Here is a 13,643-nt window from a genome sequence, read left to right as displayed (position 1 = left end):
TGCTGAAGCACCACCCCATAGGTTCATGTGTCCATCCCAGCCTCCAGCTATTACTATTAGGAACTGCTACACTCTCCCCATGATGGATTCAAAAATCTCCATGGGGTCCAAATCTTCACCAAACTGGATCTACAAAGCGTGTACAACCTGATCCACATCCGCTGGGGGATGACTAGAAGACAGTGTTCATAGCACCCACTGGCCACTACGAATTCTTAGTGATGCCTTTCGGACTTCCCAACAGTTCAGCCATTTTCCAAGCCTTCATCAACAAGATCCTCTGGGACATGTTACACAGGTATGTGTGCATCTACCTCAAAGATATCCTCATTTTCTCCAAGGACCCCCAAGACCACATCTTCACATCTGTTCAGTCCTTCAATGTCTCTTCAAAAACCAGCTGTACTGAAAGTTAGAAAAATGCCATTTCCACACCCAGGACATTTCCTTCCTGAGTTACGTCCTTCCACCTGAAGGCATAATGATAGACCTAGAGAAAGTGCGTGCTGTCGTTCCATGGCCCTGACTTTGTTCCCTCAAACAGCTACAGCACTTCCTGGACTTCTCCAACTTCTACTGCTATTTCATCAGGAACTGCAGCCAAATCACTGCTCGTCTCACCTCCTTCAGCAAACTCCTCTGGACCTTTTGTGGTAGAAGTGGATGCATTTGACTTGGGTGCCTGGGCCATCCTCTCACAGCAAGGACTGAATGGGAAGACACACCCTGGTACCGCCTTCTTGCACACGTTCAACTCTACACAGCACCATTATAGAGTAGGATAAAAGAGCTACTCTTCAGCAAATGGACCTTGGGGAATAGAAACACTGGCTAATGGGAAGCACTGAGCCCTTCCTGATCTGAACTGATCAACAGAACTTCACATCCATTCAACAGATCTGCCAACTCAGCCCATGTCAGGCTTGCTGCTCTCTTCTTCAACTTTACCATCTCCTACCAACCCAGTTCTGTCTCAGCAGTTCCACCCAGCAGAAGCGGAAATCAGCCCTCAGCCCATCCTCCCAGATCCTCACCAGGATCATCTGGGACCTTGAGAACCAGATCTGCCAAGACCTACATCATGAGCCTGTCCTGGCTGATACAACTGACAACCACATCTATGTGCTGGTGGTTGTGCACTCTGAGGGACTCAGGTGGGCCCACTCCTCATCCTTGTCCAGCTATCCGGACACATGACAGTGGCTCCGGTGGCCCACCATGGTCGCAGATGTACATCAGTTCATTGCTGCCCAGTTCAATTCCACCAACCAGTGGCCCTCTGGTCTCCTGCCAGTCCTTGACACCCATGGTCCCACATCACCATATCATGGGTTTGCCTCCTTCCAATGGTGCCACGGTGATCATGGCAGTAGGGAACCATCTCTCCAAGGTGGGCCACTTCTGCCAGCCATTGAGATGACAGACCTGGTTCTCCAACATGTAATTCGTTTCCATGGCTTCCCCCAGGACATTGTGTCAGACCACTGCCCACAATTCATTTCCCATTTCTAGTGAAAGTTCTGCTCCCTCCCCTGCAGTTCCATGAGTTTGTCTTCTGGCTATCATCCACAGACCACTGGACAGTCAGAAAGAGCCAATCAGCAACTGAAGAAGTTATTGCAACGCTTCACCACCTCTAACCCTTCCATATGGCAGAAGTATCTGCTCTGGGCTAAGCTGTCCCAAAAGCTGAACGAGGAACTTCGGAGGGTTAACGGTGTCTAACGGTAACTCCTTTGCTTGCATCTTCGGAAACAGCTTTATTTCCATCCTTAATATCTCTATTTTTCCCTTTCAGGGTTCTTTTGAAGACACTGACCTGGAGTTACATGCTGATTATGGTTCATTGTGGGAATGGGACCCGCTCTCGGCGTTTCACTACTGGCCATTGTTCAGCACGCCAAGGGCCTGGCCTAAGAGCTCCACTCGCCTTCAGAGGACTGAGTTTCCGTGGCCGTGGAGACGGTGGCGGGGGTTGGGAATCGGGGGTCAGTGTCCGAGCAGAAGACTGGTGTGTCATGGAAGATGGACGATCCAAGTCTCTGTGCCCAAAGACCCGACATCTTTGGGCACAGAGCTTGGAAAAAGCGATGCAATGGACTTTTAACATCATAAACCAGCGAGTTGTTTGTTATATCTCCCCTCTCGCTGTGAAATGGAGACATCTCTCTCTCCCTTATTAGAGAGAGAGAGAGAGTGCCTGTGGTATGTCGAATGCTGAGTGAGCAATGTAATCCTTGGAGTACTGCAAGTCTGTGTCTTTGCTGTTGCCTTGCTCACGCTTGAGTGTTCAGTGGTGGGTGCTGATGCTTTTTTTTTGCTGATGGGAGACGGAGACTTGTTGTTTGTTACTGCTACACATGGGAGGGGAGAGCTGGGGGGGAGTTTGGGGTTCTAATATTTAACTGTCTTTCATTCTTTGGGGGCACTCCTCTGTTTTTGTGGATGGTTGTGAAGAAAAAGCATTTCAGGATGTATATTATTTACATTTCTCTGACATTAAATGTACCTTTGAAACCCTTGAAACCTCTTCTGCCACATATATATCACCCTTTGAAATGCTTCATGGCCACCAAATCCTGTTGTTTCCCATGAAGAATCTAATGGTGGAGGTTCCGTCCACTAGGGCCCTGGTTCACCAATGCTGGAACACTTGGGAGAAGGTATGGCGGGCGATCCTATCTGCCAACCATGCCTACTGCTGCCAGGCTAACTGCCGTCGGTGCCCAGCCAGACTATTCAGACCTGGAGACCATGTCTGGCTATCCACTCTAGTTCAGCCCCTGCCCAACGACTCCCGCAAGCTCTCGTCCCTGTTCATTGGTCTCTTTAAGATTACCCATCGTATCAATCCAGACACTTAACATCTCTATCTGCCACTGTCTCTCAGGATCACATCTATCCTCCATGTGTCCTGCCTTAAACCTGTTGTCCATATACTACTCAACCCACCTGAGCCCGCCCCTCTGGACCTAAGGATGGTGGAAGGTGTCTGGTGTACACAGTTTGCTGGTTGATGGATTTGTATTGTCATGGACGGGGTGTGCAGTATCTGGTCGACTGTGAAGAGTACATCCCAGAGGAGAAATCTTGGGAGCATCAAGTACTTGCACTGGATTTATCTGGATTGTCTTCTGTCATGGGGAGTGGGGGTCCCATCAAGCCTGCACATGCAGGCTCCTCCCTGGCTAACAGGAGTCATCTGCCACTCATCTCCAACTTCATCGCCTGCAGCCTATTTAAACCCAGCTCTCCTCCACAATCTTTGTTCACTCATTCAACCAGCCAGCTTTACCCAGTTGCTCCTAGCCTACAGTTACCTTGCTACCTGTGAGTATAGTATCTGTTCTCTGGTCTGTGGCCCCTTATGGTTTGTTATTTTGCAGTCTACTGTTAAAGTTATCATTTATTGCTGAATCATCTCCATTACTCTGTTTTTGGGTAAAGCCTCCTCTACATTCTTGACATATATTTTATTTAAAAATTGCTGCTTCAGAAGCAATCACTTATTTTTTCTTATTACTGCTTAGTATTTGTTTTTAATTTTGGGCCGATTTTTTGTATTTAGTTTGTACTTGAAGACAATCCTAATGGCCATTTAATTATGTAAGTTTCCCACAGCAAGGGTAAGCCTCCACCATACTGTGTCAACACAGTTGAGAAAAAAGAATATTAGTTAATATGGCCGTCTATTGACAATCACTAACAGTGCCGCCAATCTGCTTGATTCAAATATTGAATTATGAAGCTTCTGTAAAGAACAACTTGGTTTTAAGCCACAGCACTAAAACTATCAGCCCAGAAGCTGCTAAGGCCTAAGAAAACCACTTTCCAAGCAGGAATATTAGTTTTTTTTTTGGACAACTCACGTTGAACCATATGCTCTGTCATTTCCTTGTTTATCTCTCACTGCATTGATTGACACTTGATTCCTTAAAGAATCTGCGAGATGTGCTCACCTTTCTCTAACCAGATTATTAATGGTATTAGATATCTAGCCTCCAATTAATGCAAGTTGCCTAGTCTTTATATGAGATAAAGTTCCTTCACAGATGCGTGAGCCAATGTGTGTCAGTCACAATGGGGTGCTGGGAACAGACCCAAATGTGAGACACAGACACTGTAGTACAAGGAACAGGACTTAACTAGAGTAGGGACGTGACAGGATTCAGACCAGGAGCAGGGACAAGAACGCAGACTTGGGCTAGGGAAAGCGGGACCAGGACTAGAAACCGTGGACTAGGAGACAAGGCTTCGACTCCGAGCCCGAGACTGGACAAGGACCCAGAACCTGGGTCTTGCCTCAGGCTCAGACCCCAGAACCAGGCAAGGACATGACCTGGCTTCAGGACAGGACGTGGCTGAGGTCTAGAGACCTGAGCTTGGAAACAGGCTGGGGTCTTTGCTGTTGAGGCTTGAGGCTGGGGTCTTGGGTCTTGGACTTGGCTGCAGGCTGGGGCCTTGGGTCTTGGACTTGGCTGCAGGCTGGGGCCTTGGGTTGTGAGCTTGGAGCTTGGCTTGGGATCCTTGAGGCTAGTGTTCTTGGAGCTTGGCTTGGGATCCTCGAGGCTAGTGTTCTTGGAGCTTGGCTTGGGATCGATCCTCGAGGCTAGGGTTCTTGGAGCTTGGCTTGGGATCCTCGAGGCTAGGGTTCTTGGAGCTTGGCTTGAGATCCTCGAGGCTAGGGTTCTTGGAGCTTGGCTTGGGATCCTTGAGGCTTGGGTTCTTGGAGCTTGGCTTGGGATCTTGAGCTTGGCTGCTGGCTGGGGTCTGGGATCTTGAGCTTGGCTGCCGGCTGGGTTCTGGGAACCTGAGCTTGGCTGCCGGCTGGGGTCTGGGATGTTGAGCTTGGCTGCCGGCTGGGTTCTGGGAACTTGAGCTTGGCTGCCGGCTGGGTTCTGGGATCTTGAGCTTGACTGCCAGCTGGGGTGTGGGATCCTGAGCTTGCGGAGGCTGATAACTCGGAGGCTGGAACTTGGAGACAGACTGGGAACTGTACATTAACATAGAGCCAGGACTTTTCCTTCGAAAAGCCGGGACTCATCTTTAACAAGACACCAACGTGAGACAGGACAGTACATAGACATAGAGCCGGAACTTACACTTAGACAAGCCGGGACTCAACTTCTCCACACCAAGGTGGGACAGGACCATCCATCAGGTAATGGCAGAATGGCCGGACTTACCCAACAGAGGCAAAGACAAGACAAGACAGATCCCCCCCCCCACAGGGAAATGTCAAAATGGCCTGACTTACCACACAGAGGCGAGGACAAGAAGAGAAAACACCAAAGAAAGACAGACAGTTCCATCTCTGCTCCGGCGTAGCTCTGAGTCTCAGTTCAGCCAGCAACCTCAGCTGGCTACGGAAACAGTCGGATCCCTACCTAGCTCAGAGTAGCTGGCAGCCACTCAGCTGGCCCGGGAAACAGCCGAATCCATACCGCAAAGACAGCTCCAACTACTGACAGAAAGGCTCCATGAGGGATGGTTCCCCAACGCGGCCTAAAGAAGGCATTTGGCTGCTCTAGCCTTCCACCAGCAGGTTGCTCCCGGGGATCTTGACAAAACAAACCAGCAGCTCACACTCAACCCCAAGGCTACTTATATTCCAAGTCTCAAGATGGGAATCAGTTGCCTATGATTAACTCAAACAAGGGACAGCTGGAAGACCTGGAGTTCTGAGTCCATGGACCGGACCACGAACTGGAATATGCACTTCACAGACCGGTCCATGACAGTGTCATGCTGTCCCTGTAGGGTTTTGGATGCCTATGTCCAGTGGATTGGCGTGAGAAGACCAACCTAAGTCTGTACATGGAGAAGACGAAAGAAATCATAATAGACTTCAGGAAGGTGCAGATAGACCACCCGCCCCTCTGAAAATACATGGTTCCTAAATAGAGACAGTTAAGTGCACCAAGTTCCTGGGATTTCACATCAAGGATTACTTCGCCTGGTCCTTTAATATCACCTCCCTGAACAAGAAGGTACAGCAGCGCTTCTGCTTCCTCAGAAGATTGAGACAAGGGAGGCTCCCTACCCCCATCTTAACTGCATTTTACAAGACCACCATCGAGAGCATCCTGTCAAGTTGCACCTCCATCAGGTACAGGAGCAGCTGAGGACCTAAATACAAAGGACTCTGAGAACAGCTGGGAGGTTCATAGGGGTCTCCCTACCATTCATCGGGGACATTTATCAGGAGTCTGCATATGCAGGGCCCATGGTATTATTAAGGATCTCACCCATCCATCCAGCATCCTCTTTGACTTTCCACCATCAGGCAGGAGACTCCATAAAAACAAGAATGGTCAGGATGGGAAACAGTTTCTTCTCTCAGGCCATTAGGCTTCTGAGCTCTCTGCTGCATTGTATTTGAAGTGACACTGGTTCATCAGTTCCGTACATTACAGTATTTAATTTATTCACTTTAGTTCATTATATATGCATAATCATCTGTAGGTTTTATCCTTACCTTCAAAAATCATTGTGTGTTATGTGTAGTACCATGCTCTGCACCTTGGTTCAGAGAAATGTGGTAATATTTTTATATACATTATATGATTATATACATTTATATAGTTAAATGACAAAAAACTTGACTTGACTTATTGCCATCAAGCAGTGATGCTCATACACAACTAATTCAGTCCGGTCTTCCTGTCAAAGTATTTGGCAGCTTGCTATCGGCCCAGCTGAACTTTCAGGGCACTCGGTGACAGACGTAGATTTCAAAATGCGAGGCTGTGTGTGTGTGTGTGTGACAAAAAAAAATGGCCTTCCAGTTAAAGTCTTATATGTGGCTATAAGTTTCTGGCAGCAATTTGATAATGCGTCTGATTTCCAGAACGTGAAGGCATGCTAGGGAACAACATTGCAGACAGCCATGCTGGAGAAACCCTGAAACCTCAATCTAACCGTTTGTTCTTTACATATGAATGTGGACAGTGAATGGTAGGCAAATAATTCCAGTTTTGGCCATCTACTCCTATAAAAAACTACTATCCACTGAGATTTGGACTGTAATCTATAGATTAGCAGGGGTCAGAGATTAAATCTTACATTTTCCTTAACTTCTACCTGCAGCCTTGTCCCCAGTTATGCTGAGCACCACCCATGAGAGTGGAGAATGAGCAATGTATGAAAAATTTAAAAGAAATATCTGAGTGCTTCTCTTCAACTGCCATGTGTGACAAATAATATCTGATAAGCTGTTGTATATAAATATTTATGGGGAGGTACCAGGGTGTGGCATTGCTGGGGTTGCTATTTGCTTGATATTACTAACTGTTGTTCCGTGGTCAGACATGACTAACCTCTCTGAGATAACGTGTAGGTCATTCAAAAGAAGCCACACTTCAAAGGAGTGTACTTGAAGATCTGCCAATGATTGATAAGGGTTTACAGTATGTATGGTGCATACTATCAATTCCTTTTGTGGGAGCTGTTTACCTAAATTGATTGCTAATGTCACAGATTAGGAAACTTTCGCAATAATTTTGCAGTCTCTCCACTTAGTGAAAAATAGTTGGAAATGTCCAGTTTGTTGCTGGGAATGTCGGGAAAGGCCTGGAGCATGAGCCAGATAAGCAATGTGGAGTGGGGAAAATGTGCAGTTGGGACGGAGGACAGGAAGGCAGATGAAATCAGGAGTAGGTTTGCAGTTGGGATCGTGGGCAGGAGCACGGCTGGGTGCGGCTATGGGAGCAGGGGAAGGAGTCACACTGGGACCACAGATAAGAGTGTGGCCAGGAGTGTGGTTGGCAGCAGGGAGAGGTGGCTGGGAGTGTTTGAGTGTTGAGTCTGTTTGTTTGTGTACAGGTCTGTGTGCGAGTGTTGATTTGTGGTTTGTGTGTGTCACAGTACAGAGTACAATCAGCCAGATACCGACATATCTACCCAAGTGTCTCTGAGTTAATATCCATTCAGCAAAGCAGCAGGGCTGGGTTACAAGATGTCCTTATCTCCTTTCCCATTGGATTAAGAGTTCACACCGAAAGCCCCACTGAGCAGCTCATGGGCCAGAGTAACCCACTTTTAATGAAGCCACATCCTCAATGTGAAGTTCAGGACCTGGAATGTAAGGACACTCATGGACAGTTCAAGACATGAACGCCAACCACCCTGCCACCGTAGCTCAAGAGCATGGATGCTTCAGTTGTGGTATCACCACTCAGAGTGGACTGCGGAGAGTAGGAGGTGGTCAGCACTGAGGACAGGATAATGGGAACAATTTATTCTGGAATTCAAATAGAAAAATTAATACTGTCTTTATGGGAATAATCTAGACCAGTGGTTCCCAAAGTGGGTGATATCACCCCCCTGGGGGCAGTGGGGGTTTCTACGAGGGTTGGTAGGAGCTCAGTAACAAGGGGAGCAGTTGAGGGGTAACAGGCTTAATTTAAGAAATGAATGATGTGCTTATTATAATCACTTGAAAGCCTAGAATGAACAAGGTTAAGAATGCATTATCTCCCAAAACACCTTCCGGTCTGCATAGTGGTGTATGTCCTGCATGGGGTAGAATCTGCGGATCACATTGGCATCATCACGGAACTGGAGTGCAAGCAAGCGAATCATTCTGAAACCCAGAGAGAAGCTGTGTGGTGTGTCTCCCTGAGACACAACAATAGATAATGATTATGATATTAGCATTATGGTGCTGTGGGACATATCAGAACATTATTAAAAGCCTGTCATAGTTAACCAATTTTTCCCTTAATGAGGGTGTCTAAAAATTATGTTAGGTCAGAGACTATGAAGGGCAAGATTAACTGTTTTTTTCAACACTATTGTCTTTCTGTAAATGTTCTGGAAAAAAGTGCCTGTCATATGTCCTTCAAGAAGCAAAGGTGGCCACCGATATTTAGCAATAAAGAGTTTTAGAAGTCTTCAGTCCTTGAATATCGCACCATAATATTTCCCTTTCATTCTAGAATTGGCTCTGCTCATTAGCTATTTGAGGATGATTCAATTAAAACATGACTCTAGTTAGATTAGTTTCGTGCATGCCAGGGACATTATTACTTGGTGAAGTTCCAGAAATGTACCCTTAAACACATCAGCTTGTTAAAACATGATGATCACCATATCAAACTACCTATTTGATCTTATTTGCATGTTAATTAGGTTGTATACAGATGGCTCACTCAAGCCACTTTTACCCATGTTTAGACTCTCAGTTCTGCACATTACTGTTGATTATCCCAGTAGGATACAGTTTCAAAGAAGAGAAGGTTGTATAAGATGTTGGTGAGACCTAATTTAAAGTTTTGTGTCTCTTTCTGTTCACCTAGTTACAGGAAAGATATCAATAAGCTTGAAAGAGTACAGAAATAAAATTACTAAGATTTTGCCATTACTTGAAGACCTGACTTATAAGGAAAGATTGAATAGGTTAGGACTTTATTCTCTAGAGCAGAGTTTCCCAACCTTATTATTATGCCGTGGACCCCTACGATTAACTGAGGAGCCTGTCGACCCCAGGTTGGGAACCCCTGCTTTAGAGCGTAGGAGATCGAGGGGAGATTTGATGGAGGTATACAATATTATGAAGGGTATAGATAGGCTAAATGTAAGCAGCCTTTTTCTATTGAGGTGGTGTGAGACTAGAACTGGAGATCACAGGTTAAGGGCGAAAGGTAAAATGTTTAAAGAGCACATGAGGGGGAAGCTCTTCATTCAGAGGGTGGTGAGAGTGTGGAATGAGCTGCCAGCACAAGTGGTGGAACTGTGCTTGACTTTTTTTCACACTTAAGAGAAATTTGGATAGGTACATTGATGGGAGGGCATGGAGGGCTATGTTCTTGGTGCAGGTCAATGGAACCAGGCAGATTAATAATCTGTTTCTGTGCTGTAGTGTTTTCTCTGGCTCTATGACTCTAAAACATTTTTGGGGAGTTCTGACTTTTCCTTGGTGGACTGGATTATGTGATGAAATCTAAAACATGTGTCAGCATAACAAATAGGGGCGGTGGACAATTCTGATTTGGTGGAGAATGGACGTGAAAGCACAGAGGAACATCTGGAGAAATTTTTGAAATGCTCGTTCACTGCTGTCGTTACTGCGTGGTCGGGAATCTTTCGGAGGGTAGGCCTCAAAATCCCCGGCTTTGCCTGCTGTTGGTGACCGAGGTTGAGGTTGAATCGTTCAGACAGAGATGGCGCTCAGTACTCGGTGTCGGAGAGCTGATCAGAGCTCGAAGTTTGCGGATGACTCAGAGTCAGACTGTGGTCGGGTTTGGCAGGGAGAGTTCTTCCTTCTCCCGTCTGCGTGAGATGTGGGACATTTGAGAGAATTTGAACTTTTACTGTGCTCATGGACTTCTTCATCAAGTTATGGTATTGCTGCACTGTTGTAACTATATGATATAATTATGTGGTTTTGTCAGTTTTTTCAGTCTTGGTCTGTCCTGTGTTTTGTGATATCACACCGGAAGAAATATTGTATCATTTCTTAATGCATGCATTACTAAATGACAATAAAAGAGGACCATGTGTCTTCATAATCTAAATGCAACAGCGTTGCCCATAGGATGAACCTGGAGCATTAACAATTCATCAGGATACAAAAGGAAGTCAGCGGCTTGAGGCTCTGGGACTCAGTGCCACCATTGGACTCAAGAGCAAGCATACGTTTAATTTCCTCGCTCCTCCCCACTTTGAATATTGCAAGTTGCCTTTGTATTTCTTTAAATTATGGTGACAGCCGTGGTGAAAGACTACAATCACATGCAAACATGGGGGAAAGAAAGAATTATCTTCAAGAACCCGTCAAGGTGAATTATGTGATGTTGCAGTAAGATGTATTCTAACAACAAATAAAACAGCATGCCAGCTAATTTGCAGCAAAAAATGAATAGTTCCTGTTGTCTATCACTCAAATATATACTTTAGAATGCCTGTGGAACTCTCCATATCAAAATGAATGCAAGATTGTTTGGTAATCGAATTACTCCTAACAGGAGCACCAGTCCTCTACATCCTAGTCACCAGCGTTCTGTTAACAAAGATGAGGCTCGGATATGGTTTCAGAATAATTGTTAAGAAAATACACAGGCATACCTGATGTGCTTACTGTTACATCAATTGGGAAACGGGTCCTAACAATAACTACTTCCGTACAGAGCGCCTGCTTGCCCATTCTTGCCTTTACTGACATCAGGCCACACTCCATCAAGCCTTACTCACTGCCGGAAATGCTGCGTGATGCGCTTTCTGAATCGTACTGGCTTCTAGGAGGGGAGGGAGCAGGCCACCTTCGGTTCACCTGCACATTCTTGTGGTTGGAGGTGAGCAGAGCAGATGAGTTTTCTGAATCAGGATGTGAAAAGCAGCCAATAACCGAAGCCTCAGGGTCTGAATCACTCTTTAACTGGCGACAACGTCAGGGGAGTGCTCACCGTACGTCCTGGTGAGTGATCTACCACTGAACTTGCACTTCGTTGCATCACTCACACCCTACAGTCAGCAGTGATCTTCGGCTGGTCATTGCAGTCCTGCAGTTTACTCCCATCTAATACTAGTAGAAATAAGAATGAGAAGATGTTGTTCATCGTCAGCTGTTTGATTTTAAAGTTGCATTGCAGTTGTCAATCATATTATCCTACCTGCCTTGGGGTGAGACAAATATCAGAGTTGCCTGATTTGCTATGAGCTGAAAAAGGATCGAGTGCTTTCCGGAGGGATGGACAGCAGGAGTTGAGTATATACATATACCACTGGACCAGACATGCCTACGCATCATCCCTGATAGAGATGGCAGAGTTAGTCATCGAAACATCAGTTAAGACTGACACCTGGACCCGGCTGGAGGCTCAAGGGAGTTCATTATTATGAGCTATCTTGCCCAATGATCCATTTTCACTTTCTCAAGCTCTTCTATTTACTTCTGCAATGAATGTGGAATTTCCCAGAGTTGAATTTAGTTTAATTTACACATGTGGTTAGCAATTTTCATTTTGCAATTTGATGTCATCCACGAGTGCTGAATGCATTATTCTAATTGGTATCAATTTTACAAGTCAAGCCTTGTCCAATGGAATCATAATTTCAATTTAGCCCACTGTAACATTTCTTAGCTTGAGACTCTCACCATCATTTCATCTCTTCTGAGAATTTCAAAACTTCTGGTTCCGTTGAAACCATCCAAGCTTGTTATTAAGGGTGGATGACTAACCTAGTGATCATGCATGTTATTCCTTGATGGAACAGTCTGCAACTGTGTTAATCTGCATATCTACAATCTTTCCGCCCACAGAATAGTGACCTTCCTGGCCTGTTGACTAGCATAACTGCTGTTTGTAGCACGGATATTGTATAAATTGCCATCTCCAGAGAATTAATAATGTACAGCTTCTCATTTTTCTCTGATGAGAAACTCATTCTCTCTCTGTGCCGATGCTGCTTTCAAAGCAGAACTGTTACCTGCTGCCCTTTGCAAACTACTGCAATGTGGTTTTCTCTGGCATCTGCAGTACTTGAACTCTTCACAAGTGGGAACAAACTAAAATACAACTATGAGGCGCCAATGGAACACACTTGTCCTTTAGGGAAAAAAACTACCATCTTTGCCTGATCTGGCTTATATGTATAGGTTCAGCTAGATTTCCCCGGAGCAAAGGAGCAAAGAAAGTATTCAAAGTTCAAAGTAAAGTTATTACCAAAGTACATATATAATCTGATATGAAATTGTACAATCTTATACAGTTGTATACTGTAGTCAAGTCTATGGTATTTCCAGTTGTGACGTATGGCTGTGAGAGCCAGACTATTAGTAAGGCTGAATATCAAAGAATGGACAGCTTTGAACTTGGATGCTTTGGAAAGTGTTAAGAGTTCGTTGGACAGCAAGATGATCCAACAAGTCCATACTCGAAGACATACAGCCAGACTGCTCACTAAGAGGCTTGATTATGAGACAAAAGCTCAGATATTTTGGCCACATCATGAGAAGACGTTAGGTAAAACAGAAGGTAAAAGAAGGAGAGTTTGACAGAGGCTGCAATGGATGGATAATATTACTCAGACAATATGTATGGCCTTGGGGGATCTTAGAGAGGCAGTTCCCAACAAGAAGGCTTGGTGTGCCGGAGTCCATGAGGTCATGAAGAGGTGGACTCGACTTAAGGACTGAACAACAACATACAATCTTAAGATCCATTTTCTTGCGAGCATTCTCAGTAAGAAACACAATAGCATCAATGTAAAACTGCCCCCAAGAGGACTGGTGATAAACACATAAACAATAAATATCAAGAACATGAGATGAAGAGTCCTTGAAAGTGAGTCTGTAGGTTGTGGGAACAGTTCAGAGACGGGGCAAATGAAGTTATTCTTCTGGTTCAAGAGCCTATTGGTTCAAAGGTAAAAACTGTTCCTGAACCCAGTGGTGTGGGTCCTGGGGCTCCCGTACCACCTTCCTGATATCAGGAGCGAGAAGAGATCATGGTCTGGATGGTGGGGGTCCTTGATGATGGATGCTGCTTTCCTGTGACAGTGCTCTGTGTAGATGTGTTCAGTGGTGGGAGGGCTTTACACATACTGAATTGAGCTGTATCCATTACTTTTTGTAGGCATTTCTTTTCAAGGGCATTGGTGTTTCCATACCAGGCTGTGATGCAACCAGTCAATATACTCTC

General features: G+C 45.4%; 1 protein-coding gene across 5 annotated transcripts in view; it reads left to right on the top strand.

Annotated features, from left to right (window-relative positions):
* LOC134354946 (BTB/POZ domain-containing protein 19-like) overlaps positions 1-2,348 on the top strand; it is a 230,778-nt gene extending 228,430 nt beyond the window's left edge. For all 5 annotated transcript variants that reach the window (XM_063064475.1, XM_063064465.1, XM_063064467.1 and 2 more), the window contains one exon: positions 1,799-2,348. In XM_063064475.1, coding sequence (XP_062920545.1) covers positions 1,799-2,107 — 309 coding nt within the window. In that variant the 3' untranslated portion in view covers positions 2,108-2,348. The remainder of the gene's footprint in view (positions 1-1,798) is intronic.
* The last annotated feature ends 11,295 nt before the right edge of the window (positions 2,349-13,643 follow it).

This window comes from Mobula hypostoma, chromosome 12 (assembly GCF_963921235.1).
Source record: "Mobula hypostoma chromosome 12, sMobHyp1.1, whole genome shotgun sequence".
In the NCBI taxonomy this organism is placed as follows: Eukaryota; Metazoa; Chordata; class Chondrichthyes; order Myliobatiformes; family Myliobatidae; genus Mobula; species Mobula hypostoma.
Note: the sequence above shows the minus strand (reverse complement) of the source record. Positions and strands in the feature narration are given on the sequence as shown.